Source organism: Corvus hawaiiensis, chromosome 7, assembly GCF_020740725.1.
Source record: "Corvus hawaiiensis isolate bCorHaw1 chromosome 7, bCorHaw1.pri.cur, whole genome shotgun sequence".
NCBI classification, from domain to species: domain Eukaryota; kingdom Metazoa; phylum Chordata; class Aves; order Passeriformes; family Corvidae; genus Corvus; species Corvus hawaiiensis.
Genome location: NC_063219.1, coordinates 15,548,428 through 15,576,067, shown reverse-complemented (window position 1 = coordinate 15,576,067; position 27,640 = coordinate 15,548,428). Strand labels below are relative to the sequence as shown.

At 37.8% G+C, this 27,640-nt stretch overlaps 1 protein-coding gene across 6 annotated transcripts in view; it reads left to right on the top strand.

The window, feature by feature from the left end:
* The window catches only part of NBEAL1 (neurobeachin like 1), an 80,187-nt gene that overhangs the window by 44,217 nt on the left and 8,330 nt on the right, over window positions 1-27,640 (top strand). For 3 of the 6 annotated variants that reach the window (XM_048309539.1, XM_048309540.1, XM_048309542.1), the window contains 32 exons: window positions 104-260; window positions 738-896; window positions 1,240-1,399; window positions 1,677-1,765; window positions 2,603-3,184; window positions 3,761-3,936; window positions 4,288-4,441; window positions 5,869-5,997; window positions 6,311-6,616; window positions 6,726-6,875; window positions 7,784-7,941; window positions 8,855-8,979; window positions 9,763-9,889; window positions 10,981-11,129; window positions 11,977-12,110; window positions 12,824-12,925; window positions 14,083-14,178; window positions 14,284-14,408; window positions 15,575-15,715; window positions 15,810-15,940; window positions 16,940-17,049; window positions 17,618-17,735; window positions 18,409-18,506; window positions 18,791-18,907; window positions 19,406-19,495; window positions 20,643-20,752; window positions 21,332-21,504; window positions 21,948-22,042; window positions 23,840-23,956; window positions 24,634-24,795; window positions 25,883-26,031; window positions 26,703-26,932. In XM_048309539.1, the coding sequence (XP_048165496.1) occupies window positions 104-260; window positions 738-896; window positions 1,240-1,399; window positions 1,677-1,765; window positions 2,603-3,184; window positions 3,761-3,936; window positions 4,288-4,441; window positions 5,869-5,997; window positions 6,311-6,616; window positions 6,726-6,875; window positions 7,784-7,941; window positions 8,855-8,979; window positions 9,763-9,889; window positions 10,981-11,129; window positions 11,977-12,110; window positions 12,824-12,925; window positions 14,083-14,178; window positions 14,284-14,408; window positions 15,575-15,715; window positions 15,810-15,940; window positions 16,940-17,049; window positions 17,618-17,735; window positions 18,409-18,506; window positions 18,791-18,907; window positions 19,406-19,495; window positions 20,643-20,752; window positions 21,332-21,504; window positions 21,948-22,042; window positions 23,840-23,956; window positions 24,634-24,795; window positions 25,883-26,031; window positions 26,703-26,932 (4,919 nt within the window). The remainder of the gene's footprint in view (window positions 1-103; window positions 261-737; window positions 897-1,239; window positions 1,400-1,676; window positions 1,766-2,602; window positions 3,185-3,760; window positions 3,937-4,287; window positions 4,442-5,868; window positions 5,998-6,310; window positions 6,617-6,725; window positions 6,876-7,783; window positions 7,942-8,854; window positions 8,980-9,762; window positions 9,890-10,980; window positions 11,130-11,976; window positions 12,111-12,823; window positions 12,926-14,082; window positions 14,179-14,283; window positions 14,409-15,574; window positions 15,716-15,809; window positions 15,941-16,939; window positions 17,050-17,617; window positions 17,736-18,408; window positions 18,507-18,790; window positions 18,908-19,405; window positions 19,496-20,642; window positions 20,753-21,331; window positions 21,505-21,947; window positions 22,043-23,839; window positions 23,957-24,633; window positions 24,796-25,882; window positions 26,032-26,702; window positions 26,933-27,640) is intronic. The other 3 variants (XM_048309544.1, XM_048309541.1, XM_048309543.1) reach the window with 2 other exon arrangements.

Genomic DNA, 27,640 nt, shown 5'->3' with positions numbered 1-27,640 from the left:
TGTGCATGATAGATGAAAAATTACTAAACTGGCACCATCAAATTGCTGTTTATGAGCCATGAAGAACTTCCTTAGGTTGCCTTTCTGGTCTATTGGCATATAGGACTGGTTGTAAAGACAGTGATTTGGCTCCTGATGACCTGAGAACAATACGGACATCCCTGTATGGACTGATCAAGTATTTCCTGAGCAAAGGTGGAACACATGAAGAAATTCAGAGCATTGTAGGATACATAGCTGCCACCAGTGATGAGGAGCAGGTATTCAACATGGCATAAATTAATAGTTTAAGCTGTGCATGTTTTGGTTTTGCCTCTTGGCATTTAGAAATCTTGCCTCATGTACTTAAAAAGAAGCATGAACAAAGAAGAAAATGACCACAAGCAAAATGTTAATTGATGTGTGGTTCTGTTTCGATGTAGCTGAGATAACTTTTCTAATGGCACATCCTATCTTAGTTTACAAAACCAAATGAATTGAACTTCAACTGATCAGGAGTTGTAGTTTCTATTTTGTAGACATCAGCAGCACTTGAAGTTGCTTTGTGTCTCTGCTTAGTTTGATAAGGTGTTCTATAAAGAGAAAAAAGTATTAAAAATTGTTTAAATGCAGTAATAATGAGCAACAGAATGTCTATTAACCAGCAAAGGTAAAACTTAAAAACAAGAAAATTTTCCTAAAACAAAGCATGAAATCTGAATAAACTGTGGATTAATTTAGTTGTCTTAATTTTGTAGCTCTGTGGAATTTTGGACGTTCTCTTCAGCCTACTTCATTCCAGTCCAAGCCCAGACCAGCTTTTTTTATTGCTCTTTGAACCAGGGAATGCTGATATTCTTTATGCTCTGTTATTGCATCAAAGATACTCTGACAAGCTTAGAGAACTTGTGTTCAAGGTAATGAATTGAGTGATGTGTTCCTAGATTAATCAGTCGAACATGAATTTGTGGTTTGCATTGGTCTGGCTGCGGAAGTGTATGTAATTACAAAGATACTAATCATCCAAATATGCTTCTTTCTTATCTCTTCTGCTCTGTTAGCTAGATGGCATTGTCACAAATGAATTGGCCTTCTCTTGAAATACAGTTTTTGGATCTTTAAAAAAAAGTCCATGTTGTTTGAGTTAGCTTACCAAATAAACTTTAAAAACTGTGGACCAGCATGTTATGTCATACACAAGCTTAAGAGATCTGGATGCTTTTTTGTGTTCAATTTGTTTGTGTCTGCTTTTTCTTACAGATTGTGGAAGAGATGTTGAAATGTACCAAAGTTTATGAACGTAGCAAGCACCGTATGAGACTCAGAGAAGTGGGGTACTCTGGGCTGGGGCTCCTTCTGAATGAATCACCAGTTACTGTCTCTCTTATTAAAAACCTTCTTAACCAAGTTCTGTATGCAGGTAATTGGCAAGTTCTGTGTCTAACATCAGTACACTCCTGCTGCTCAGAGGCAAACATACCTGGTTTTTGTTGAGGAAAGCCAGAGGTGTTACTTGTAGAGCTCTTCTATTCAAAGTTCCCATTGGTCTCAGCTAACATTTTCTTAGTTCCCTGAAGTTTGTTCCTTTTGCTATCCCTGGATGCAGTCATAACTTCCAAGGCAATTTTTAAATATTTATCTGTTACATTCTCTTGAGTGGTATCGTTTATGGTGGCTTTTCTCTTTCTTCCCTACAGATCCTGCTGTGAATTATAAGGATCTCCTGGCTGTAGTGTATCTGGCTCATAGGTCAGATATAAACATGAGAGTGATTATCTGTAGAAAGGTTAGTTGTAAAAGTTAGTCTTCTTTAGAACTGGAATACTGTCCTTCAAGCCTATAAACTATACAGTGTGATAGCTGAATTATTTCTTTAAAACACAGTGGCAGTATTTGTTGTTACTGTTTTTTTAGCAATGATTTATTTTAAAAAGCAAACCCATCCGTCACTTACTGTTGCATTTTGTGTATTCAAGTACTTTTAAAAGCCAGAACAAAAAGGGAAGCCTCTATCATGATTCTCAGATAGCTTGTATTTTCTACAGGTTTGAGATAGTAGGCTCCCTGAATTACTGAGTTTTCTCGAAGCTAATATCACTGGAATTAGTACTGAATGTAGCTGTGAGACACCATATAGTCTATTAAGGTTTCCCAAAATGAAGAAGTGAAACTATAATGTACACTATCAGTAAGCAATTAATACTGCAATTTTATTAATTTTATCTATTTCATAGCTCCTAATCAAGCATATTTTCTATTCAATAATTTTTTTTTAAACTATGCCTGAATGGGATTATTTATTGAGATAACTGACTTTTGAAGGAATGGTTGCAGAAGAGTTACTGAAATATGGCAACTTACCAATATGCTTTGATAGCTTCTTTTCTCCCCTACTCCTGAGAATTTTTTACTTTTTTTTTCTTTTTTCTCAAATATATATTTTTAGTGAGGAAAAATGATTTTTTTGCTTGTTTGCTTATTATTAGCCAATTGTGGCTCTTTATTTAAGGTTGTAAGAAAAGTAAAGAAGCTGTAAGATTGTAAAATGTTTAATTGAAAAGCCAGATGGATGCAGTTACAAGCTAAAATTAATGTGTAGGTATGGGATGTCTTCTATCCTTAGATTTTGCACCTTTTGCATTCCCAATTGGATGCAGCACAACAGATTTCCCAGCAGCTGGGCTGGCAGGACACTTTGGTTAGACTATTCCTGAAAGAAAACTCAGAGGTCCAGATTGGCTTTAAGGAGAACAGGACTGATTCCTCCAGGGAAGAGGAAAAAAAGCCTCCTACTGAAGAGCTTCAGAAACATCAACCTGATAAAACAGAGGGAGACAAAGCTGGCAACTTTGCATCAGTTAATGGTCTGTTTGATCAGTGGAGTTTAGAAGACAACAAATCCTTGGATGTCCCTGCCCATTTCTCTGTTATGCCGCGGGAAGATGCATCCACAGCAGAGATGTCTTTCAGTTCGGAGGACCGAGAAGAATTGTGGCAGAGTAATCCTTCACATTTGAGTTTAGATCTGTCCAGTGTTGACTCTTATGAACTGGCTGATGTTGGGAATCAGATGACAGACAGCCAGCCCAGCACTCCCTCACCCACAGAGAGCACAAAGCCCTTCTCTGGGCAGCCTGACAAAGAGCTGGGTGTTATGAATGATGTGGGCTTCACTGCTGAGCTTTCTCTATTAGAAAACCAAGGAGTAAGTAACTCACTCCATATGTGACTGATTTCTCCAACTGCTGGCAATTTCTTTTTGTTCTTTCAGTCTCCTTAATGAATGTTTTGGGGTTTTTTGTCCCTTCTATCATCCAACAGAAAAGTGAACAATATGGCTCTTTTATAGTGAGCAGGGGTACTTCCTTTTGTAATGTGCCTTCTTTTTTTGATTGTCCAGTTGGGATAGCTTTGGTGTTTAAAAAAAAATAGAACAAACAAACAAAAAAATAAAACCAACCTCCCCTCCCAACCACAAGAAACCACAAACGAAAAACTGCAAAATCTCCCCCCTTCTGTATTTAAACATCCTTTATCATCCAGAGGAGGTGTACAGCAGACTTGCTATGAAAAAATCAAGGGTGGCTAAAGGCAGCTTGTTGTACAACATACAAGCAAGCTACAGTCTCTTATATTTGTGTTTTCATGAGCTTTTCAATTGAACTTTAGACTGCAGAGCTTCAAATGTTGAAACATGAAAGCATAGGGGCTGTGATGAATAAGCAATGTTTTGAAGGTTTTCTACCCTCGAAGGGCTTTAAATATTTCACTTCTTTTGTAGGGGAGTGATAATGAACTCATACAGTTACTTACAGACATCCTACTGTGTATAATGTGGAAAGGTATTGAAAAGTCTGATGATGATGCTTGGATTGAGAGAGGACAGGTGTTCTCTGCTCTCACCAAACTGGGGATGTCTAACGAGTTGTTGCGGCCTTCTGATGAAATAAAACTCAAGTGAGTGTACAGTTCATCCCTTTTGAGGATAAACAGAAAATTGAGGGACATGAGTGAAGCTGGGAAGGGTGGGTATTTCCCAACAAGATGTACTTTTCTTTGCTGTCTCTTCACATACTGTCAGAAATATATTCCAGCACCTATTTAAGAGTGTCTTGTGGTCAGAAGGTTTTAAAACTATCGCTGTTTTCATGAGTCTCTCAATCGCTTTTATCTCCCTGGCTTATCAAGAAGATGGCAGTTATGTAACTGCAGACTAAGAGATCCAATTAAATACTTAATTGGATTTTTTAAAAGCCACTTACACTTAGAACATGTAATACTTACTTTGGGATTTTGTTTTCCATGCAGCTTGCTGGAGAAGATGTTAGAATGGTCAGTCACTGATAACAGAGATTCAAAAGCTCTCCCTACACATGCTGAAAATGCCTTCAAGCTCTTGCTAATTGTACAAGGTTTCCTGCAGGCAGAAGGACTAATTAATTCAAATTTATGGACAGAAAAGGTACAGTAACTACATAATGGAAGTACTGTATGTGGGCTGAAATGGTAACAAGAAAGTTGTTAGTTTGGACGCTGTCATGCTTCTAGTCATGTTTTTAAACTGCAGATATTACAGAGTAAGGATTTATGGTGGAGTGGATTAGTGCCCCTTCATGAATAAAATGTGAATATTTACCACAGGGAATATAGTTAGTTTTGCAAATTAAATAGGCACGTAAGTGGTACTCTTTACTGAGAATCCAGGTCTCTTCAGACTGGAGAAATACTTAAAAAATGTAAAAGCTAATGAAACAGCATCAGTTGTAGCCTAAGCAGGTTTTGCACTGTTTATCAGCATTTATGACTCTCCGAGCGTCCTGAATGAAAGACCAGCCAAAACTCTGCGCTCAGTTGCAAGTTGGGAAATGTCACTTCTGGATTTTGACCCATCTTGGAGTTCCAACACATAATTTATCTCAACATTTAGTAATTTCTGGCACTGGTATTGCTTCCTCTAGTCTGAGTTGTCATTGCTTTTCAATTTTTCTAAGCAAAAGGGGAGAGAGATTATATGAAAACCATCCCTATTTCACTAGAAATCTTCCAATATTTTTAAGGCTACTTTCTTTGGAAAAAAAAGTATAATGTCAAGAATCATTAGCACAATAATTCCTATGCTGTTCTCCAAAATGCCTGTTTATAAATAAACATAGCTTAAAGTTTTAAATTGCTTGTTTTAAAAAGATTTCTTCTTGTTAAAAGCTTTGCCTTCTGTTGGGAAACCAAATTAGAAATGAGAGCTGAACTTTGGAGCAATGAGAGTTGTGCTTCTTGCCAACTCTGAATTGAAAATAACAGTACTTTCATAAATTATCTTCCACTGTGCCCAGGGAGAACTTAACGCACTGTAATATCCTAAACGGGATATTTCAGTCAGAATGATTTTACATTCAAGTAATTTGTTAGAGAACATATCATGGTGTACTAGTTTTAAACAAACACATCTGGGTAGTGAAATGTGCCATTTGCCTTGGGAGACCCACCTTTCACAAGGCTTGTATCATTTCTGCCATCTAAATACTGACAGAAAGAAGTCCCTCCTAGAGTGAAGTCTTTTTAAATTTTCTAAGGAAATGGCATTTACTGGAGTTAATTTATAGGAAAAACAATAAGCATATATACTATATATATGTCTTTATTCAGGAGAGATACTTGACTTAACATACTGGGCTAGGTATATTTTTGTCGTCAGGAATTTCTTCAAATTGCTGGTTTAACTTCTGTGTTCCGGGATGATTTTCTGTGTTTGGTTAAGTTAGAAGTATGAACACAGCTTCTTCCTCAGCTCTTTGAAATTATTGTGTCTCCAGCTAGAGTAGTTATTGTTACTTTTATTTCAATTTATTTTATTTATTTTAATTTTACGCAAATTTTCTGTTTCTGTAATAGCTCTTGGAAGAACTAGTGACTCTCATGGATAGCCTGTCAGTCTGGTACTCTGCTGGCCTAGAAGCAATTAGGCTTTCACAGGTGCAAGTCCAGCTGCTTCTTGGATTCATTGCACAAGACAACTTACAGGTTTGTTGCAAATTCCTGCAAGTGGTAGTGAGTTTTAAGGGCACAGTTGATGTAACTGTTGTGGTTTATGGGAGAGCTGCTCATACCAGTGAGCAGACCTGTGGCAGTCCCCCATCCTTCTATAGGGAAGATATTTTATTGATTCTTACTGTTTGCAGGTTTACTCTACTCTCTCTGTCAGTGTGCACTTCCAGAGCACAAGGAAGAGGTAGAGGGCCTCTGTTTGAGGATGGGACTATGCAGGCACAAGTGGCAGGAAAAAGATGGGTGCTCAAGGAGGATCACATTCATTTTTTGCCGTTTGTTTCTGTAGGTCTGTGCTATGGCAGCAGCCAAACTAAACACCCTCCTTCAGACCAAAATAATTGAGAGCCAGCCTGAAGCATGCTACCTCCTGGGGAGGTTGGAAGGCATTTTGAGTAGGTCAATTGAAGAAAAGACAGAAACTTACTCATTTTTGATTCCCCTTGTTCGGACATTGGTATCCAAGATTTATGAACTTCTCTTTATGAACCTGCACCTTCCTTCATTGCCTCCTACCAATGGCAGCCCGTCTTTCTTCGAGGACTTTCAAGAATACTGCAGATCTGATGAGTGGCAAGTTTATATTGACAAATACGTAAGTAGTAAATTCTTTTTGTATCATCTCCTCCCTCCTTCAGCAATGAAAGCAGAGGAACCCATTCAGAAATCGTGTGGTACTTTTTATTTTGCTTTGGTGGAACCAGATTATTCCAAATATGAAGCAGTATGAAGAGAGTTCATTCAGACATGATAATGAGCAGATGGCACTTTATTGGAAAGATTGTTATGAAGCATTTATGGTGAACATGCACAAGCGAGACCGGGAAAGAGGAGAAAGTAAGCTTAAATTTCAGGTAAGGTTTTCAATGAGTGCAAGGTTCTCTTAAAACAACTCTCTCAAGAGTTGCTTTCTAAAAGACGGAGAAAGTGAATTCCGGGATGATCCAGTTCAAGTGGCTGTAAACAGGTTAATTGTCTTAAGATTTTATGGGCGGTGGGACTATATGCACTTCTAGGATATGCTTTCTAATTCTGCTCTGTCTGTTAAGAGTCTTATGTGTAATCAGAGTTATTTCAGTACAGTAGGCCTTCCTTTTCGTACAGCAATGTAGAAATATGCTCAGCCATAAGATGCGTCGTCTTTTACTCTGATTTGTGTTTTGAATTATTAAAACCTGTTTTCCATTATGAGCTGTTTGTTTGGGTTTTTTCTTTAACCCTATTTCAATACAATTAAAACATTTAAAACAGTGAACAGTTCTTATCTAATGTGTGGAAAAATTGCTTCTAAACTGACCTTTCTATACAAGGTACAGATTGAGTTTCAGCATTAGAGCTAACTGGTAATTACAGGAAATATCATAGTGAAGTTACATTTCTCTTTGCTTTCTTGATAACAAAACTCGAAGGTCTATTTTATTCAAGTAGCTAAAGGAAAAATACAATGAGAGTCACATTCTAGAATACCAGAATGAAAGAAAAATCCTTCCTATTATAGTAGGATTTCTAATAATGACTACTTTTCTGACAATGAAAAATTGCTTTAAAGTGGATTCAGCATTGATAATGGTTTCTTCACATCTTTAAATCGAAGTCTGTCACTATTTCTTCTAGTTCTAGGTATTACCTTAAAATTTCAGAATGTTTTATTGCTAAACCTTTTCCATTTCTTCTTGTTTTATGAGAATTCTTAGAAACTGCAAAACTGTTTTCCACGCTCAGAGTTAATTCAGTGCTAGATTTATTTGCAATGGTCTTTCAGGAGCACTTTGTGGAACCATTCAGCAGAAAGGCTCGGCAGGAAAATCTGCGGTACAACAGTATGCTAAAGCAGCTTAGTAGTCAACACACAGCCACTCTGAGACAGTGGAGAGCAGCCCAGCTTTACTTGTTCTCTGAGCGTGGGCCTTGGGCTGAAAGGTGAGACTGCAGGTCCTAAATGGTATATGATGCTTAAAAGGAATTTGCTCACATGACTGTTTCATGTGGTTATGATGCCTTAGGTTTTAGCTTTTATATTTTTCAGATCCTCTTGCTTAGTATGTAACTCTGAAACTTCATACAGTCTGTTAGTTACTGTTCCCTCATTCTGGTTAGACATAACAAACCATTTCTAGGTTTGCACTTCAAGGACACCTTGTTGTCCCAGGCCCCAAAATATGTAAACTAAAGCCTTTGAATGGGGGGCAAACTTGGGGTAATTACATCATTGCCTGAGACTGTAATTGGAGAATTAACCCTGATATGCAAATGGACCAAACTTAGAAAAGTGTGAAAAACGTGTGATCCATCGTCCATCTTGGGTGGAGCCCCTTTGAGGCTTTTGACTGCCCAGGGTGTACCTTTGAAGGCCCTTCAAATAAATACCTACTTTTATTGTCTTATTCTTGTCTAGCCTCTGTTTTCAGGTAGCCACTTCCACGCATCAGTTAAAACCAGGTCAAATTGACTGCAATAACCATGCTTGAGATGTACAGTATCAAGTGACAGGGCAAGAGAAAATGGCCTCAGGTTGTGTCAGGGAAGGTTTTTATTAGAGATTAGAAAGTAATTTTGGAGTGATTACGGTGGTTGTAGGTTGTCAGTTGGACTTGATGATCTTGAACATCTCTTCCAACCTTGATGATTCTGTGAAAATAAATACTGTTTATAAAATAAAGAGTGATGATTAGAGCTGCAAAGAAACAAAAGCAATAAACTGCATTTTAATATTTTATTTTTTACAATGTACAAGTGGATGACCAGTATTTTTCTAAATATGCACTCTTTTGTAATCACTTCATTTCTGTAGGTCTTTATTCAGATTGTTTTTGTAATATTTTTGTTTTCCTAGGAAACAGCGTCCTATTCACTGGAAACTTTCAAATGTGGAAAATTTTTCACGTATGAGACTAAAACTGGTGCAGAATTACAACTTCAACTCTCATCAGGATGCTAGCGACCTGAGAGATAATTTAGGTAAAGTTGTATTTGCTATTTCACTTGGTGTTCTTACCAAAGAAAGATACCCACCCTCCTCTTTGTGTTTAGTAAGCAGTACATGCTAGATACTGAAATCTTGATTTTTCTTTATTTCATCTATAGTAAAATCTACAATATTAGAATGGTTCTTTGACCTGAAACAGCATCTTCCTACTGAGTAGAATTCTTTTGCCCTGGTTTATTGAAATGTGGGGTTTTGTTGCACAATAAATAAAAGTTAACTCCTTTGTTTTGAAATAAGCACTCACACAACTTTCTTTTGTGAGATTATTTCTTCAAGAAAGAAGCAATAAGATCAGAGTAACCAGGATTTGTTTGAAGCCTTTTAGAGTTTGTGATTAAAATGTATAGATAGGAAGTGCTTTGTTTCTGAAGTGTGCTGAACAGCTGAGGTAGGGGTGTAACTGTTCAGTGTATTGGATATCAAGGCTCAAGCAAAAAGAAAAACCCAAAACACTCTTGTAAACCCACATAACCAAAAAGCAAATGCAGTGCATTTCTATTAAATCTGCATGTCCACATCAGAATTCAAGTTAAATTTTTCTTAAGTGTTGTGTCCCCTTTCTACTGTCAAAATTTTCAGTGTAGCTCAAGGACTTCTTTTAGTGTTCTACCTAACCACAAAAATATTTAAGAAGTATGGTTGCTTCTTCCTTGGCTAAAACCAACATTCAGCTGTAGAAGATACGCTTAATAGGTTAGATTTCCCAAAGTATTGTAGCAAAAAAAGTTCTGAGCTGTTATGTCTATTTATGATAGGTGTGCACCAGACACAGCCCTCTAGTGAGTCTCTGCTTCTGGAGGTGGTGAAGCAGGTGAAAGTGAGTGACTTGGAAGATGATGTTCTGGAACTACCAGAAGAAGACACAGCAGCCAGTTCCAGTTTGTAAGTAGACCAGGATAGAAAAATTGTCATTTGTTTCTGTGCTAGGGATAAGGAGCGAGAAACAACTTTGGAATGGAATAGCATACGAAGCTTCCCTCTTGCTTTATCTGGCTTTAACAATTCAATCCAGGGCAGTTTTGATCAGCAAAGTCCCTGCTGGATTTATCATTGTCACCACTGGGACAAGAAAAGCCCCAGGGAAAAGAAGGCAGAGTAGATGTTTGTGAGAATGCATTAGTGATTCACTGCTCACAGTTGGTGTGAAGCTACAGAACTGCTGAGGCTTTTCTACCATGTACATTGGCTATAATTCTCAAGAGGCAATCTGCCCTGTAAGGACATGGACCAGCCTGGAACTGCCTCGTGTCCATAGTTGCCATGGCCATTCACTCTACTGTCAACTGCATAGCATGAAAACTTGTGGGGTTGGCATTAATGTGCTGGAGAATGCCTTGTGTTTAAGAGCATTCCAGAGAGAAGGCCTGCTGTGCTTCCTTCCTGTCACTTGTGCAACTGCAACCAAAAAAAGAGGGCAGGAGAGAGAAAGCCGAGAAAGGGGAATTGAGGGAGGATAGCAAATACTTTGCTTCAGTAATTGGACATGTCATGTTGTGCATGCATCTGTGTGTCTGTGTTGTTGAAATCCAGTAGAGAGTTGGCACTCAGTGATACTGATAGATCTTGTGCTTTAAGGGTTATTGAATGCTTGCTAAAGACTACAGCAAAATAACCCTGAAGATAACTTTAGTCACATGAACTGGAACTCAGCTCTGCTCTGGGCCAGAGAATTTAAGCACCTAACAATTAAGCAAGAAAGGGAAAAGCAGCCTGATGTTTTCATGCTTCAGGGGAAGTCAAGTCTGTTGTGCCTGAGACCAAAATATCAAGACTGAAGAGCAATGCTATGAAATGATGTTTGTGGTCTAGTTTGAAACACCCAAGACTGCTGATGAAAGTAGCTTTATATAACTGTTTATGTTGTAGTTTTAGTGCCATTCAAATTTGATCCTTTTCTGAACTGTACTCTTACCAAGGACCTAAGCAGCAGTATAATCTACCCAACCCTGTAACACTTAATGGTGTTCTTGCAGGGATGAGAAGGATGAGGAAAGTCAGAAAGAAAAGCTAATATTGTCTGAAGACTGTGAGCTCATTACCGTGATTGACGTGATACCAGGCAGGCTGGAGGTCACTACCCAGCACATTTATTTCTTTGATGGTAGCATTGAAAAAGAGGAAGGTAAGCATGATCAATGTCTCTTTGTTTTCAGTGCAGTTCAGCATTCTGCTTTTAGTAGGCTGAGTTTATGTTTCGAAAGCAAGTGTCAAAATAATTGTAAAGAGACAAGTTGTTGTTCTGTATTTAAAAATAATATTGCACTTGATGGTTAGTGACTGACTGATCCCTTCAGAGTTAAGAATCTGGAACTGTACTTTCTGAGCTGATAAATTGATTCACTATTCTTAGTATTTCTTAAAAATAACTTACTTAAAAACCTGCTGACTAAAAAAAAGTTACTACCTTTAATTTTCTTTGTAAATTGCATCTCTCTGTTCTCCCTGACAAATAATGTTTTACTCCTGCATTCATTAAAAAGTAGTAGTATGTAAGCATTAACCATCTGTATTAATTTAGGAAATTTTAATAGAACATACACAGCTGGCAATAAAAACACTGAAGTGAAATGTTGGACAAATAGTAGTAACATTTTCCAAATCAGTATACCAAGATGTTCAGCCTTTGGGAAATCTAAACATAAAGGTTGGTTTGCACCTGTTTAAGAAAGGAAAGGGGGTTAGTTTGCTTCATACCTTTTGTCAACAGAATACATTTATAATGTGTCTTTAACAGGAAAGCAAAAGCAAATTCTACATGCCATCAGCCGTTTCTTACTTTGTTTCTTTCAGCACAACAATATCTGAAGTTAATATTTTCCTAGCAAAATGGTTAATCAAGTCAGATATAAGATTTTCCTTTTCTAGGAATAACTCTGAGGTGATTAGAACTGGCACTGCACTGTGTCTAAATGAAAAAGGTGGTTTTTTTAATATATGTTGCAAGTCAATAAACAAAGTGCTCTTCCTAGGGGTAGGTTTTGATTTCAAATGGCACCTGTCTCAAATTCGAGAGATCCATTTGCGTCGGTACAACCTGAGGAGGTCAGCTTTGGAGATCTTCCTTACAGATCAAACCAACTATTTCCTCAACTTCAATAAGGAGGTATGGGTTTCCTAAATTTCATGGATTTATGTAATTAGCACAAGGTTAAGTTTAAAATCAGTTTGAGTCTGGTGTCTTTCATAATACTGTAACACTAATAGCAAAAGGTTTGCTTTACATAGTCATTATGGAAAAACTAGACTGCAGTCTCTGAAAACCTCAGTCTGGCATCTAGAATCTGATTAATCGTGAAAAGACAGATATCACAAGATTCTCCTTTTTCCTCTCTCTCTCTCTCTGTGTTATACAGAATGATTATTTAACTAAAACTACATCAGTAGTAATCTAAATGTTTTAAAGCCTGTACATCTTTTAAAAGATTGAGCAAATTAATGACAAATCAAAGGGGACTTTCTTTTTTACAACATTGGAAATCATTGATATTCCATGGTTAAGGTTTAGTGAACTTTCTTCCCCTCTGGTTAATATCAGTGATCCTTTTTATGAGGGACTAAGATGAATTTCAGAACTTAGGGTGAGTTACTTACTAGCAGGTCAGTTTATGAACAGCTCTTAGAAAATGTTGTGTGGTTTGGTTTTGATGTGAAGGATGTCATATCCAGCCATGTCCAAATGTTTTAAACAGCAAGAGATTGAAGTACTTGAAAGTGTAACTGCGTCCCATTTATTTCACATTTTAATTAGCAGATGAGTTGCTTAATTGTCAGCTTCAGTCTCCAGAATATTGTTTTATCAGTGCTGTTTTCTAACAGGTACGAAACAAAGTGTATAGTCGGATATTGTCACTGCGTTCTCCAAACATTTCTGGGACCAGATCTCCACAGGAACTTTTCAAAGCGTCAGGTTTGATGCAGGTATGAGACCTCAGCTAAATGGTATAAAGCATTCCTCTGCTTTTTGAAGGAGTCCCCCAATGTTTAAATGGCAACTGTCAACTTCTGTATCCTCAGCCTGGCCCCTGAACTTTCACATGCGTATTTTTGGAATGGTTTGGTTTGTGTCTACAGTCAGGTAGATGGGTATAGCCAGCCTCTGTTGATGTGATTGACAGGCATTTTAATGTGAATATAAAACATGTGACATGTTTGCTTCTGGTTTTAGTCTATGATCATGAGTGCGCATTTTGAAACTTCTTTCACTGGATGTGCAAATAATTTTCCCTGCTATCTTTTCATGATGGAGCTTTCAACAAAATGCACATGAACATTAAGCGGGGATTAGTAATATTGGTAAAAAAGGAAAACATCAAAATGTCCATATTACCATAAATACAGAGAAATTTTTAAATGTAGTAAATGTATTTTTATCTTCCATCTCTTTATGCCAAAATTGTTTTCTCTGAGGGAGGAAGCTTTACAAATAACATTAAGATATTGGAAATCCTTTGATTGTTCTTTGTTTCATAACAATAAAAAACTATCAAGCTGTATATTCACACAGAGAAAATATCATCTGTCGTGACACTTCTCCATCACTCTACAGACAAATATTGAGCCCTTCTGAACACAGCTATGTCTTTGGTTTAGAATATAATAATGGAGCAAACAAAGGTGCACAGACAATTTAGTTTACAAATTGTTTACTTGTACTGTTAACCAATGGGAGAATAATTTATAAATAAATTTTGATCTTAGCACTGTAATGGAGTTCAAAGTTCTGTTCTCCTTTTTATCAGTACCTGTTTACTTGCCTTCTTTTTCTTTCTCTTATTTCTATTTTTCTTTTCCTTTTTACCAAGAGTGCTGGTTGTCTGCTGCTCTGTATTTGAAACAGTACTGTAACCAATCAGGACCTGATTTCAATGAAATGTAGATAGTACAATCACTGAATCGAAGGGAAAATAAACTTTATTATGAGAAATTGAATCTGGATTTGCATACAGTTTTTGTGGTCTTGTGCTTTTCACTTGCCAATGCTATCCTCTGGCAGATAGATAGAGACAAGATGTGTAATTTGCAATAATTATATCTTTGATATAGTCTATTCCATTTTATCTTTCTTTGTCTTTCAGAAATGGGTGAATAGAGAAATATCCAACTTTGACTACCTTATTCAGCTGAACACCATGGCAGGACGAACTTACAATGACCTTGCTCAATATCCTGTGGTAATTTAAAAAGTTAATTTTAAAATTTTTGCCAAAGTTTTTTCTCTTTTGAAATATGTATTTTTAATCTCTATTTGTTGTTTGACTTTTTTTTTTTTTTTTCAGTTTCCCTGGATTTTACGAGATTACACCTCAGAAGAACTGGACCTGAATAATCCTGCAGTATTTAGGGACCTGTCCAAACCCATAGGTGTGGTAAATGAGAAGAACGCCAAGACTGTGAAAGAGAAGTATGTATTTGAACACTTGATTATATTTCTCTGTCTTTTCTGAGCCTCCAGGCTAGTAACACATTTAAAAAACAAAGTTGTGGCAGTGAGGTTTTTAAAGCTGGTTTTATAACAGATGCATTTGCAAAGGTTGTTGATCTGTTGTTCCTGCTGCATTCAGACTATATTATATGGCATTGAAAGGACAAAGCTAACTGTTGTAAATTTTCAGTTGTTTCTCAGCTGTGGAGATGAAAAACTGAAAGGCTGCATAAACAATTTTATGGCCCAGCAGCTTGAAAAGATGTAATGTGTCCCATGTCTGCTTCAGGATAAGGAATGTGAAATCATACTGATGAATTGAGCTGCCTGTGCTGAGAGGTAGCATTGATCCTAAATCTGTGCTTCCTCTTTTTTTCAAGCATAGATTATTATCTTCAAAATAAAATACATCTCAGTGACTTTTGGCAAGTCCTCTGTAGGTACAAATGACAGGTACTCAGACCCACACAGCAGTGTAGTGATCCTTCCTTTTTTGCTGTAGTGAGTGTGCTATCATACCAGACTGCAGTCAGGTATCTTCCAAAATCTTGTGAAAACTTGGAACATGGAGAATTTTCTTTGAATGATTAGGCTCTATCCTGGCTGTAATGAAATGGGTTCTCTAGAATTATGTTTAAGGAGAATTTCTCTTACTATCTTAGTGAGGCTGAGGAATGTATCAGCCAGATGGTGGCATGGTAGAGTGAGTTTGCCAGTAGAAAAGGAAGTGGGCATGTCTGCATCCTGACAGTCACACACATTTCTTAAATCTTGCAGGAAACCATCACAAGTCTCTTCAATAGTAAATATTCAGTTTAGTGATGTGGGGTGTGTTGGTCTGTTGTATAAAGTCATCAGTCCTGTCTGCCCTTTGTCTGGTTTCTGACAGCTGATAGCAAATACCTAGGGAAGAGTGTAACAGGCTGCAAAGGGTTCATCTGGTGTACATTTCTATCTTTCAGCAGTCTTTTTCTTAGGGACTTTCTAAGTAAGATTTGGAATCTTCGTGTTTGATAGAACTCAATTTTTTTTTCTCTTATAGAATGTTGTGGTCATTTATTTTGAATCTTTGCCTGGTATAAGCATAATCCACATGTAAGTCAACTATAATGCTCAGTTTTATTTATAAAGATTTCTTTTTTCAGATACGAGAATTTTGAGGATCCTCTTGGGATGATTGACAAATTTCACTATGGGACACATTACTCAAATGCTGCTGGTGTCATGCATTACCTCATTCGGGTAGAGCCTTTCACAACACTTCATATCCAGCTTCAGAGTGGCAGGTATGCTGAGCAAATAAGCAGCCTCTTCCTGTTTCTTCCTTGTCGTTTTACTGAGGGAATCATCAAAGTCTAACCTGAGTTTTCTGGTCCACAGATTTGACTGTGCTGACAGACAGTTCCACTCTATTCCTGCTGCCTGGCAGGCACTCATGGACAACCCCAATGATGTCAAGGAACTTATCCCAGAATTCTTCTACTTTCCAGAATTCCTGGAGAATCAAAATGGTAAAGTGACTACTAAGAATATTCTCACAGAAAACTGTGTCTGTATTCTTCAGAAAAGACTTGTTACAACCATTTGTGAACGCTGAGGAACACTTACTGTTTGAACTTTATGGTGTGATTGTAGACATTAATCATCATGCTGGCTTTAAACTGTTCAGTGAAGATACCAGTTGTGTTAAGCAGCAGCCTAAACATTATGTTTAAAATTCAGGCTATGGGCTTTAGGATGGGTAAAAATAGTGTTGTTTACCCAATGGAAAGTATCAGAGATGCTTTCCATATAATAAGTAATAGTTAACACTGATTAAATACTTAGCAAAAGTTGAAAGAGATTAATTATTATAATGCTGATTGGAAGCACAGCATCCTGCATTCTGACATGAGACTGCTAGACATTTTTTAATTCACATTTATTTTTTAGTGATTTGTTTCTCTATTTTTGCACAATTTGAAAATGGACTTGTATGTTTGGGCTGCTACAATGTACTAGAGTTCTAAATTAGAAAAATTTGGAACACCCAAGTTCCACTTTCAAGTCATTTAAATATTTAGAGTTGTTTCAATAATAGCTGGTAAATTTAAAACTTCATAAAAGCAACATAAAATGTTGATTTTACAACCATTTAAACCTCTAAGTAGCTTCCTTCTTATGAATAACCTTATTGAAGTGTTTGGACTCTTAATCCTGGTAAAGCAAATGCAGATTTGTTTACAGATGGATGTGTAAAAGATTAATACTACTTTTATGGTTGGGACTTCAGCTTCAAAATCATTTAGATGTTTTGGATAATTGTTATCCTTTATCATTTAAAATTTTAAACATGCAGAACAGAACTTAGCCTCCTATGTCAGTGGTAGGGTTATTGGAGATTTACATTAAGAATTTTTCAATATCCTTCTCTTGCATTGAGAAAAGAATGATTTTTAATCTTTATTGAGAAATCAAGGTACTTGAAATATTTTGTAGCAACTCTTAAACTTTTCTGAATTATTCACCAGGTTTTAACTTAGGCCAGCTTCAAATGTCAAAAGAGGTGGTAAATGATGTTGTTCTGCCTAAATGGGCCCACTCCTCAGAAGACTTTATCTATAAACACAGGAAGGCTCTGGTAAGATGTCCTTTGTACATGTGACATAATTGTGAAGAAAGTGCACCTGCACATTGTTACCGTGGCTTAAATGTAAAACAAGTGGGATGACATTCAAACTGGAGTTATGGTTGCATTTGATGTTACAAGTACCATTAGAACTTCCAGTTAAAAGCTCTGTGCATGTTGATAAAGTGCTGAGAAGAGCATTTAATCTCTTGGGCATTTGCTGTCCTCAGAGACAAAATGCAGAGCCAGGTGAATAGGCTTCCCTTGCTATTTAAAGATGATCCTCTATGGTGTTAGGGAGCTGGCAGGTTACCTTCCCCTGCACAGGTGCATTTCGATAGTGCAGATCTCTTGCATCCCTGTATTGATTTTCTCTCTTACATGGCAGTTACTGCCCATAACACAGGAGGATATTCTTATGCCTCTATCCTTTCTTATGCTTCTGCCCTATACACTGATAAATACCTAATTTCTGGGTACTCTTAATGTAGGTATTGAACCTTTTCCACAGAAAATAGTAAAAACTTCAAGATGGGAGCAGTATTTCTCTTATTCTTACAAGAGCATTTTTTCCTTCTAGGAATCTGAGTATGTTTCTGCTCATCTTCATGAATGGATAGATTTGATTTTTGGCTACAAGCAGAGGGGACCAGCTGCAGTGGAGGCGCTTAATGTGTTCTATTATTGTACTTACGAAGGTACAAAGCAGTATGTTCTCTTGTCATTGTCATCAGACTTGTGAGTCTTCATTATTAGACAGAAGACACTTGATTTGTGAGCATACCATTCAGTAGCATATGGTAAGGCAGCAGATTTATAGATGAAACATGACAGCAAACCTTGTAATGCATTGTAAAAAGAAGTATAGTTTTTCTTAAAGGAGGGCTATTACAGTTTCTTGTCTTTTTTTTCTAAAAGTTACTGGCATTTCTTGTCACTTTCTCATTTGCTTGCTTAAAAGCATTTGTGGGAAGAGGTTTCTTGTGGTTTAGAGCTCAGGCACATTGCTTAAAAACAAGTAATGTTAGAGACAAATATTAATCAGTTAGTTTCAAAGCTAAATTTTGGATGGCTTTTGTGTGCTACTTTTGGCTTGCATGAAGTATGTTAAATTCACTTGATAGGACAAAGGCCTGCAATTCTTGCCCTAATAGATACACTTAAAATTCCACTTGCAAAGTGGAGTTTTCAGACTGTATTTTAAATGGAGGCATTATTTGGGGGCTTTTCTGGGGTAAAGGGTCATAATGCTGCAAGTAAATTAAGTTTTGCAATGTTAGGTGACCATATTGGTTCTTAATAAGTTGTTTGGATTGTGTTCTCTTTCCCCCCCCCCCCCCCCCCCCCTTCATTGTTCTGGTTGTGATCCAGGGGCCGTGGATTTGGATGCTTTAACAGATGAGAAAGAAAGGAAAGCTTTAGAAGGGATGATAAACAATTTTGGGCAAACTCCCTGCCAGCTGTTAAAGGTAATGCTTTTTTGCTCCCTCTCAACCAGACCTTTGTGGTTAAATACAACTGAGTTACAAGGACTTCTGAAAAAACGGTGGTTTGTAAGGTAATGGTTCATAATTTTAGCGACATTAAATCTTTGCCACATTACCAAAATCCATTTTCAAAACAAATTAATTTACTTCAAGAAGGGAAATTAGGTATGTAAGACTGTTTTCCCATTAAGATTCTGAGTATCTCGTGTATTGAACAAATTGATAAACTAGTCTAATTTGTTACTCCTTCAAATATTGCCTCCTAGGAGCCCCATCCACAAAGGCTGTCAGCAGAAGAGGTAGTGCAAAGACTAACTAAAAGTGATACCTCTACTCTGAATCTCTTCCAACACCTCACTGAACTGAAGTCATTCTTCATAGAGGTAGATGTGTTACTTGAAATTGTTTAAAGTCTAATCTGAAACTTCTGATGTACTTGAAACAAAAGGTCACAACCTAAATGAAAATAAACTTGCTTCCTATTTAAAGAAAATATTTTACAATGCAATGTATATTAAATGAGCTCTGTCTTTTTAGTTGGCTTCATAGAGGTTGAATCCCGTAATCTGCTGGCTGCTTGTGTGGGTGTTGTTTGGGTATTAAATCAGTCACTGCACCAAGAAAGCCGAAAAGCTCCCTGGTAGTGTCTGAAGACTCACTGAACTTGGTAGTTAAACTCCCTGACTGGGGGCCAGGGTTTAATTTCCAGTGTTTGTGATGAAGCTTACCTGCACAAACTGCATGGGTGTGTACCAGTGCCTTAGGGTGCTCTACAGGTCTGACACTGATTCCAGAGGCTTTGGATCTTACTCTTTACAGGTTCTAGATTTGTGCTTTAGCTTTTGGATATAATCAGATCAAAACCATGTCCTTTCTCTTAGGGAATTAGTGATGGTGTGCCCATTGTCAAAGCCGTTGTTCCCAGGAATCAGTCACGTTCCTTTATTTCTCAGGGAAGCCCAGAGATCTTGGTGAGTTGCATGTGTCAATACTGTTCTTAAACTGCAAGCAGTCAAATGGGTGTATTTTTTTATACAGCTTGTAGAGAAACATTTCTTAACTGTTCCTCTTCAAATATGTTCCTTTAACCTATAATGAATGTCAGTTATAAGTTAAATATTTATCTTCCAAGGAGAAGCCAGGCTGATTTGTTGAATGGCATTTAAGAGCTGATGAGACATGACTGTAAGTTATAGTGAGGCATATTGTAAGTTGCCACTTGATCGACTTCCCTGTAGCAACCAATTTGCTAATGCAATGCAGTCCAGATTTAAAATTACAGGATTGAGCTATTAATGGTGTCATTGTTTATCTTTGCTGCCCAACCCATATATTAAACTATACCATATGTGGTGCATGCACACTCCAAAGGCCTGCACTGTTCCTAAAACTAACTTTTTCACTAACGTACATTCTTGTACTATGGCAGATACCAAGTAATGAAAGGAGAACAGTGTTTTTGTATTTACATCTGTATATATATGGCCTAGACACTGGCTCCAGTGCAATAATATCTCTGCTTTGCAGGAAAGAATATTCCAATATTCCTGTTTTGCATGTCAAAATTATTGTCTTGGCTTAATGTGGTACATTCATAGGTTATTTGGGCACATCTAAAATTCTCCTTGTGTTTTTCATAAATACCTGATGAAAATAACCTTGAATATTTAGATTCCTTTGTTACTTCCTCAGAAATGCAATTGTAGTACAATGTTTTTTAAACTTCCTGTGTTAATATGTTCACTATTAACAATAAGTATTCAGAGAAGAGAAGAAGCAGCAGCTTAAACTAAATGACTGACTTGTAATTAAATGTTTGAGAGGGGTTGGTTGACTGGGATTTTTAGTTTTTTCTCCTCCCATCCTTCCTACCCCGACTTCTCTGACCTATGTAGAACACAGACTATTCTAATATGGTTCTATGTACCACATGTGGATTAACTCATCTGAGAGGGATTTTTTATTGATTTGTTTGTTCGGGGAGAGGTGCATGTGCTTTTTCCTTTGTGGCAAACTTTCAAGAAGCCTCTGCTGGATTTTGTGCAAGCTCCATTAGCATCAAGGCAAGCAGAAAAGAAACCTCTGGGTTTCGTCAACTTTTTCATCAAACTTTTTTAGGTAACAGCAAGTCTGAACTGCGTTATTGGAACTCACGGTTGGCTGCCTTATGACAAAAATATTTCCAACTATTTTACATTCATCAAAGATACAACAGTGACAAATCCCAAGTAAGCACATTTTGAGGAGGGGTAGATGAATGCATCTAAAATAATGAAATACAGTAATTAGTATTTCAAAATCAGTGGGTCGTGCTGTATTCGTTGTCTGAGTTTTCACCTAAGAATGCATCTTCTGATGTTCAGTAATATTCCCTCTAGTTTGTAATTGCATTCTTGTAGAGTTATGTAAGTGGCGTTTCAGGCTTCATTCTCAGAGCTACTTCTAATTTTTTTCTAATTACCAATCATAAAAACTCATCTGGGAATCTGAGATAGTCTTCACACTTGTTACGCTATCATAATACATAGGTATATGTGGTGGGTTTGGGCTTTTTGTTTTTAGAATATTCCTTTTTGTCTTTAGTGTTACAGTGCTTAGTAGGGACATGAATTATGTCCAGTTGTGTAAAAGGCTGAAAAGATCTAAGATGAAGTCTTGCTTCCAGTCACTGGTGGCAGTGAGAGTTTTGCCATGGTTACAGCTTCTTCTATAGATGGAATTTGTTACTGATTTTCAAAGACAAAGGAAGTGCAAAATACATGGATTTGAACTAAGGTTACTCTTAACTGCTCATCGTTTGCCTACAGAACACAGCGCAACATGAGTGGTCCTTTTGCCCCAGGGCTGGAGATCACCTCCAAGTTGTTTGTGGTGTCCCATGATGCAAAGCTGCTCTTCAGTGGCGGACACTGGGACAACAGCATCCGAGTGACATCCCTTACCAAAGGCAAACTGATGGGACAGCACATCAGGCACATGGGTCAGTCACCCTGTTGGGAAATGGAAAGGGTTAATGTACATACCTTGTTATTTGGTGTTCTCAGAATATAGCCAGTTCGCTTGGGCACACAAGTGTAGCTGTTGTAAAGGAATGGCAGCATGAGAACAGAAGAATGTTTGAATTGTGATTATACAGAAATATTTGAGCATGGCTTTTCAGTCACTGGAGTGGTGCTTTGATGTAGTTTCAAAATAAGGCTTGCCTGCTATTTTTAGGTAGCAAAGCTGAATGAGTCAGGTGGGTACACTTGGCTGTATGATGATTTCATATGTAATAATGTCATCAGCCGTTATCACAGTGGAGTATTTAATGCTGACTGCCAATCAGGAGACAGTGTTGACAAATTGTATCCACACTGTCGGTCTGTGGGAACTTAGTCTTAATTACCCAGGTGACAATTTTGTTTTTCTCTCTTTATCTAGATATTGTGACCTGCTTGGCAATAGACCACTGTGGAATACATTTAATTTCAGGCTCCAGAGATACAACCTGTATGATATGGCAAATAGTTCAGCAGGTGGGTTATTTAGGCATACTCAGAAGCAGATTCTGAATGCATTTTTGTTTTCTGTTTTGCTATTACGTTTTATTTATTTCCTTTCAGGTTTGCAGTGAAGATAGTGCACTAAAATCAATTAGCTTAGTAATTTTACTCCCATTGTCTTATCTGAAATACTATACATGTTAGTTACTATATAGCTGAAGTGCATTATTTTAGAGGCTCTCTTTAAGATTTCATAGATTATTTTCAGGGTAGGGAAATGAGGATTTTATGTTTCCAGGCAGTTGTTCATTCCTAGTAGTTGGATTTTAGCACTGCCTTTTCTCTGTGGGGGGTACTGATGACTACAGTAGTGGTTAGCAAAGACAGCACTATTACCTCCATTTGCATTTGAGAATTCTTTAGTATTGGTCTCATGCTTTAATACAGTGAAAGTGGTTGTGTGATCCATGTGTGTACTTACTCTCAGAATGTGAAGCTGTTTCCATCATTATGTATTTAAATGCTGATTTCTGATTGCTGCATTTGAAATATACAAGTAGGATTAATTGCTGGGGGAAGCTGTCATGTTTTGGACAGTAGATTTCATCAAGTCACCTTGCTCTTACCGTGGAACTAAAGTCAGCACGTTAAAGCAGTAGAGTGGTGTGTGCACAGCTGCATGGGCTTTTGTGGAAGCTGTCTTTATGGTGGGAGTATTTATAATTCTGTCAAGAAGCATTTTGTAGTAACAGTGCATGGTCAAAAAAAGTAAAACCCTAGTGCTCGTACGAGTCGTTTTTTGTCTCAAGTGGGGAGATTTTTTTAGTTTGTCTAAGTCATCCTCTGGAAATGATCTTTGTTTAGAAGTGCTTTTTCCTATGATTTTTAATGTACTTTTTATTAATAGATATATAAATTATATTTTATGCATAGTAAATGTTTCTTGTGGGAGTTTTATCTTGGTCTTGACAAAGTGGCAGCAGTGGACTGCATACTGGTATTTGCATTCTACTTGTCTTCTCTGCACTGATACCTTCTGTATTTTGACACTTGTTCTGTATTCCTGCATGCTTCAGGTTTTCAGGGCCTGGTTGGCAATCAAATTTTTATCACAGAAATGAAAAGAAATAGTTCTCTGTAGAAGTATTTACTGCATCTTCTCTCTAAGCACAGTTCTTCCCTTAGAGCTGGTTTGAGAGTAAGTCTGTATGTGCTGACAGTACGCTCACTGGAACAAAAGCTGTGATACCCTGCAGTTATGTGGGACCATTGCGATTTTTAATGAGCATTATTGCAAGACTTCCTTTGAGTATCATACTACTGTTAGTCACTGAGAAGTACTATTTCCTTCCTTTTCCTTGGAAAATGGAAAGAGTTGCTGTTATTTTAAGTAAAATAGCTTTCAGCTTCTTTAAGGTTGATGGTGAAGATAGTGCTTGATTCCAGGGTAAACTCTAAGAACTGGACAAGCCCAGATACACAGGTGAAAGAACAAGTGTGTGGATGGGGTATGTGAACAACTCCTGTTAGGACTGCTCACTGAGGTCCTTGGACTCCTGGACACCTGCAGGGGTAGGAAGGAGTCAGCTAAGGAACATTGTCTCTCAGACCCACACAGTAACTACATATTTATTAATTCTTGTGATTTCAGTAGTAAGATGCTGACATAAAAGGCAATACATTGATACTGGAGTGGTGAGTTATGCCTTTGGCTTTGGCCGCTGTCAAATACACACCTCACACAATTGGTACTAAAGATACCAGCAACCCATTTTTTGTTTGTCCTTCAGCTGTAAGAGAATGTGTCATTGCACTTTCTGTTACTCTCAGGGAGGAGTACCTGTAGGCCTGGCACCTAAGCCATTACAGATCCTCTATGGGCACACTGATGAAGTTTCGAGTGTTGGCATCAGCACCGAACTGGATATGGCAGTGTCAGGATCCAGGGTAAGCACCTTCCTACTTTTCCCTTTTTTGCCTCTTCTCAACCATACTCAAGCAATAGAAGGCATTTGAAGTGGATTAAGAATAATACAAAAAGTCACTATTTCACAATCCTTTTCTTCAGCCTTGCGTATCAAGAAGATATGTGCCATCTTCTTTGCTGCCTGCTTAAATCAAACTGTCAAACTGCTGTGCAGAGCATAGGCCTCACCTACCATGTGGTGTTGCTCTGTACAGATGAGCTTTAATATGTGTGGACTTTCTTGGAGATTTTAAGCTTCTCATAGCAACAGTTTTTTGCCTATTTCTTCCCTGCTCTGTTAACCCTGAAGGTTCTGTGCCACTTGCTCGTGATCTGCCTTACTGTACTACACTGGCAGGCTTCTGAACTCTGGCTTTGTACTCCACATAATGCGTACTCATAAATGTGACTTATGAAATGGCTGATTTGCTGCCTATCCTCCCTCTTGCCCTACTTGCATTTGTTTTTTTCATATGCCTATAGTACATGGTCTTGAGGGGAAGGCTTCTTTGTGCAGAGTTCCTAATGCTCAGGAGTCCTTATCTCCCATTAAGGATTTAAGTGCTTTCAAAGTATTCCCTGTATCCTCTGTATGTAAGTACTGAGTGTTGTGATAACTTACCTGCTGAATACCCTGCCCTAAATTTGTTTGCTGCAGGATGGCACTGTTATTGTCCGCACTATTCGGAAAGGTCAGTACGTGAGGACTCTGCGACCACCTTGTGAGAGTTCCCTCCTGCTGACTGTTCCCAATCTGGCTGTGTCCTGGGAAGGCCATATAGTTGTCCACACCAGCGTGGAAGGAAAGACTACTCTCAAGGTACTTAAGATTGTGGAAAACCTCTGTTTCTGTTACTGAAGATTTTGATCATAAGTGTACCTAACTTTATCTTATTTCCTGAAGTAATGAGGCTTTTTGAGCATGCAGTGTCAGTTTCCATATTTTTTAAATTTTGCTAGCCAATTTGAGTGAAATTTGGTTAAAGGGTAAATAACAGGCATATTGTGGTCCTGTGAGTTTCATGAAAATCTCCAAACACCCACAAGGAAGATGCTCAAGCATACACTAATGAATTTTCCTGGGAGAGCCCCTTTGACTGGAAAACTAGAGGAAACAAGTTCCACTGTGCACAGAAACAGAGGCTTATAAGGGGAGCAGTAAGTTCTGGGTGCAAGATGCTCAGTGTCTACACAGTTTCTTAGTTCGGGATTGGAGGTACAGCTGTAATGTTGTGTCTGTTGAGGAGGTGTGTAGTTGCTTTAATAACAGTAGAGCTGTGTGATTTCTTTAAACATGGGAAATTTCTTGGAAAAGAAATTTTTTTGATGCAGGCATACTAACTACATTAGAAAGATGGGGAGAGAAGAGATCCAAGGTAATGTCAGGCTGGAAGAACTTAAGATGGTTTTGTTAGCTGTGTCTGGAATCCACAGGAAGTCATTGTCTTGTGCAGAAAATGCATCTGGATCTAGCTCTGTGGAAATATGCTTGTTTCCTTCTGCTTTTGAATTTGGGAGGGGAAGGAAGGGAAGGAGGGTGGTAGCAAGGCTGAAGATGAGTGCAGTCTTGCTTTGTTCTTTCTCAACAAAAGTTCTTATAAAACAGGGACCTGTCTATTAAATCCTAATGTTTCCTGGACATTCAGAATTGATTAAATGGAGTAGATAAGATATTACAATGTTACATCAAAAGGTAGCTTCAAAAACTTCCATACAGGACCTTACATCCATACACGTTGAGTATAGGCTCACTACTCTTGTATCATTTAACAAGGAGAGTGTTGTCAGCATTATTGTCTGTGTGTTGTTGCCCAACTGGGCAACACCTGTTAATGAGCTAAAGATACAAGTACTACATTCTTTATCCTATCAGTCCTCTGTGACACATTTATTTTTGATCTCTTCAGGATAAGAATGCATTACATCTCTATTCTGTCAATGGGAAATACCTGGGTTCTGAGGTTCTGAAGGAGGAAGTGTCAGATCTGTGTGTAACTGGCGAGTATATTGTGATGGGCAGCTTACAGGGATTTCTTTCCATACGGGATCTCTACAGGTAATGTACCACCATTTTTTTTGAGATACAAATATGGGGGCTTATTGAGAAATGGCTGTGTAATGAACTTTGCTTGGTCCTGTAGGCGATAGCTGTTGCTTTTTCTGTGTTCCCCCCAAAAAAATGTTTTTGGTGAAACTAAGATATGGAGAAAAATAAAATTAAAGGTTGTAACAGATCTCTTTCTTCCCAGACATTTATCCCAAATAAACACCTAGAACTGACAGGAGGAGCTGTCACTTTGCAAACTGTGCTTATGCCGATTAGTCTCAGAGAGTTCAGCAACTGCAGGATCAAGCCTCATGTAGTTCTGCACTGAGTTTTGAGCTCCACTTACTGCTTAGCTCTGTAGAGCTCCATTGCTCCTCAGAATGGGATCGATGTTTATCACTTAGGCAGCTGTGGGACTGATGTCACTGTTCTTCACTGAAAATGTCTCCGCTTACTGACTTACCTATCCACACCTGTTCTTGTTATTGAAGCTCTATTTTGGGATACAATTAGATTGTTCTGTAGGAGTTTACAATAATTGAAATTGCAGATGATATCTTTGAGAAACTGTGTTTTATAGTGCATCCTGTGGACAGCAATTTCACCTGCATATGATTCTTTGCAGTATGTGCAAGCAAATACGTGATGTACTTTCTCTCTGTGGTTTTTGTTCCTTTCAGCCTGAGTCTGAGCATCTCTCCCTTAGCCATGAGATTGCCAATCCATTGCATTTCTGTCACCAAAGAGTACAGCCACATCCTTGTTGGCTTGGAGGATGGCAAGTTGATTATCGTTGGTGTTGGCAAGCCAGCAGAGGTAAAACCCACCATCAAGAACTTTTTCTACCGAACAGTGGGAAGTTCACTTATTTCTGCTTTCCAGTTGAGCAAGAGGTCTCCTCTATGGCAGGGTAAATTTAAGAGCAAGTTTCAGTTTTCAGTGGGAAACAAATAACTTTTGAGACTGCTCTACTGAAAGTTCTCATTAAGAATCAGAGGTATATAGGGATTGCAGATGGGAAGCTCAGCTGGACTAACTTCCAGACTTTGTCACTCACATCTGAATAAGCAAAGTCCTAACAATAGTGTTGTCAGCCTCTTCTTGATGAAATAATTTTCCAGAAGAAAATTGGAAATGAAAGAGAGCAAGCTACTTTCTTTATTTTTTTTATGGTTTCTATCAGATATCTTTTAATATGCATTGACTGACACTGGGGAAAAAGGTATTAACTTCTTTCTGTTAAGAGTCTCTAATGGCAATGCACAGGGAATCACTTCTGTAGGTTCCCACTGTGCCTGTGCTCCATATGGTGAATATAAATTTGTTGGTCCTGCATATGCAATATCAAATACAGAGCATCCACTTCTCAAATAGTTATGCCCAATTTTTCTTGTGCAAAACATAGTTTTTGCTTTAATTACTTCGTCATGACTTTCAAAGTACTTGACTTAACTTAAAACTGCTTATCTTTATAACTCAATCTCTGTTGTGCTGCTATGTATTTATTTGAAAATGTGATTATCACTTTTGCATGATCTTTAGTACATGCCAGAAAAGTGTGTATTAATTTAATTTTATATTTTAAATGTGAAAACAGATCAACTTTATTTGTCAGTAT